Source organism: Episyrphus balteatus, chromosome 3 (genome assembly GCF_945859705.1).
Source record: "Episyrphus balteatus chromosome 3, idEpiBalt1.1, whole genome shotgun sequence".
In the NCBI taxonomy this organism is placed as follows: Eukaryota; Metazoa; Arthropoda; class Insecta; order Diptera; family Syrphidae; genus Episyrphus; species Episyrphus balteatus.
Genome location: NC_079136.1, coordinates 123,158,883 through 123,161,882, shown reverse-complemented (window position 1 = coordinate 123,161,882; position 3,000 = coordinate 123,158,883). Strand labels below are relative to the sequence as shown.

At 31.2% G+C, this 3,000-nt stretch overlaps 1 protein-coding gene across 1 annotated transcript; it reads left to right on the top strand.

Annotated features, from left to right (window-relative positions):
- Positions 1 to 407: 407 nt before the first annotated feature.
- Positions 408 to 2,150, top strand: LOC129915219 (transcription factor glial cells missing). The gene is made up of 2 exons (XM_055994698.1): positions 408 to 790; positions 914 to 2,150. The coding sequence occupies exons 1-2, from the start codon at positions 408 to 410 to the stop codon at positions 2,127 to 2,129; spliced, it is 1,599 nt and encodes a 532-aa protein (XP_055850673.1). The 3' UTR covers positions 2,130 to 2,150.
- The last annotated feature ends 850 nt before the right edge of the window (positions 2,151 to 3,000 follow it).

Below are 3,000 nucleotides of genomic sequence, written 5' to 3'. Positions count from 1 at the left end.
CTTATAGCTAAAGGCGGAGCTTAAAAGTCTATAAGTGAACAAACGCACACATTAAAATGTCAATCTTTTACACTGTGAAACTATTCAGAGAACCTTTTTTTTTCAATAAAACTCTATTCTATATCCATACCAAAAACCCAACCATCCCTAAAATAAAGTAAAAAGACTTGCAACTCCGCTGTCACGAGAGAAGGGACTTAGGAAAGTCACTTCTGATGAGGGAATCAGTTTACATTGCGCAGTCGTTGGGTTCGGACGTTTGTAACAAGTCTTGTACCGAAAACCGATATAGAAAAAGTTGACAAATAAAAAAGATATCAAGTTTTAAAGTTGTATTTTTATTTCAATTTTTTTTTTTTTTTTTTAATTTTTTGTGAAAAAAAATATATAAAAATTTTCGTACAAAAATGGTGATAATAAGTTCGTTGACAGTGCTTAATAACGGTGGTGGTACAAGTCCACCACCAACAAAATCACGCATCAGCATAGACTGGGATATAAATGATACAATTGTGCCAGCGGTTAGTGATTTTGATGAATTTAATGAATGGTCAAATGGACATTGTCGTTTAGTGTATTCGTCGGCAAGTGAAGATGCTAAAAAACATGCATCCGGTTGGGCAATGAGAAATACCAATAATCATAATGTGAATATTTTGAAAAAAAGTTGCTTGGGTGTTCTATTGTGTACGGCTAAATGTAAGCTACCGAATGGAAATAGTGTTCATTTGAGGCCGGCTATTTGTGACAAAGCTCGGAGGAAACAACAAGGAAAACAATGCCCAAATAGGTAGGTGTTTTGTTAAGGTTATAGACATTTTTAAAAGTGTAAAATTTTAACCTTTCCTGTCAAATCCTTGAGATTCCCAAGACTAATCAAAATTTGTAATTTTTTTTTTTTTAATTTTTACAGAAATTGTACTGGTCGTTTGGAAATTCAAGCTTGCCGAGGACATTGTGGTTATCCAGTGACACACTTTTGGCGTCAAGCCGGAGATGCAATATTCTTCCAAGCCAAAGGAACCCATGACCATCCCCGACCCGAAGCTAAGGGCTCCAGTGAAGCTAGACGTTTATTGGGTGGTGGTGGCCGTCGGGTTAGAAGTTTGGCCATGATGCTTGCCAGAGATGCTGCCTTGAATAATAAATTATGTAGCTTAAGAGGAACAACAAAACGTACTTCGTCGAAAATTCTGAGTGATAATTTCTCTCCAAAGAAAAAGTGTCAATGTCCAATTTCGAATTGCCAATGCAGATCAATTGTGACAAATGTAACAGCAATCAATGGATCGCCAAGCTATCAATCAGATGGAACTCCAATTTATGCTTGGCCAAATTCAAATGAACATTTTAATTCACAAAATACTATTTACCAACATGATGACCTTCATCATCATCATCATCATCAAGGTCATCAAAAGGATCCCATGACCAACAATGATATCCTTTATTATCAAAATTCATCAGGTTCAACACAAAATTATTACTCATCACCATCGTCAAATGGAATGTATTACCAAACTTCACCAACATCATCGGTTATGGATCAAGGACAAATTTCGACAACAACAAGTCATCATCAATTGAATCCGAAATGGATATATGAGAGTTGTGATGATACCTCAAGCCTCACATCAACTTCATCATCATCAGCAAGCAGTTCAGATGATTATTACCTGCCATCAATGACTTTGACAGATATGAGTCAAACTTGTCAGACGAATACAAGTCAAAACATTTCAACAACTAGCAACAGTATTTTGGATAATTTCAAATCATTTTTTGATGAAAATATTTATAATACAGTTTATGATACAACAACAACAACAACTAGTACTCCAAATTATGTAGATCCAAATGAGTCCTTTACACAGAGTATGTCATCGCCAGCGTTTTCGGATAATTATCAGTCAATGTTTGATAATAATCTTGTTAAACAGCAATCGGTATCACAATATCAGCAACAACAACAAGTTGATAGTGGTCATTCAAGTCCTGATTTTTTCTACAGCAACACTGGAAGGGATAATGTTTGGAATATTCAAATGGATACGACTAATTTGTATCATCATCAGCAGAGTCATCATCAGTATCAACCACAACAACAAGAAGTTACGGGTGTGTTTTAACAAAAGCACGCGTTCATTTGTGTGGATCTCAATTTATTATTTAATTTATTTTTTTATTTATAATTTAATTTCTTCTTTGTAATTTTTTTAATACAAGTTCTATTGTTAAAAAAAAGGAGTTATAATAATTATTATTAGAGTGCCTCAGTATAAGGTGGATATTTTTAAAAGTTAAGGTGCGGTTCATTTTATTAAGTTTGTTCTTTTTCTAGTCACATTCCAATAAAAAATACAAAAATAAAAAAAAAATACCGATTTCTTGTCAAAAATAAAATAATAATAAAACAAAATCCCAGTTAAGTATGTATTAAGTAATATTAATCTATATATTTTAAGTGGTATTTTAATTGAATTATATAAGTATTAAAGTAATTTTAGTAATTTTTTTTTTTTTTGTTAAAATTTTAATAAAAAATACAAAAAAAAACTCGCATTAAAAAGTAAAAAAGTAAAAATTATTTTAAAATAGTTTTTTTGTTTTCCTTTTTTTTTTTTTTGTTTTGTTCAACATTTTTTTCTTTTGATTTAAATAGGTCTAATGGTGGCTGATTTATGTGGTAATCTATAAAAATATAGAAAACAGCAATAAATTGACGTTTTGTTTTAACATTACAAAATTGAGTTGATTTAAAAATCAACTTTTTCGCTGATTTTTTCCAATTCTGCAGGTACACAAATGACAATTATACTAACTTAAGCCATGAAAATGCACATATAATCAATAATTTAATATTGTACGAGTTGGAAAAACTTGCAAAAAGAATAAATATTTAAAAAAAAGTTTAAATGTTTACATCGAAACAAAAGAGCTGATGCACGAACTCTAGAATAGATAATTGTTTCTGTTTTCAATTTTTTTACTTGCGATATA

What these genes read in the sequence shown, in the direction of transcription:
- LOC129915219 (XM_055994698.1), top strand. Translation starts at nt 408, where the DNA reads ATGGTGATAATAAGTTCGTTGACAGTGCTTAATAACGGTGGTGGTACA. An exon ending in GGAAAACAATGCCCAAATAG is followed by an intron (nt 791 to 913) that starts GTAGGTGTTTTG and finishes TAATTTTTACAG; the next exon opens with AAATTGTACTGGTCGTTTGG.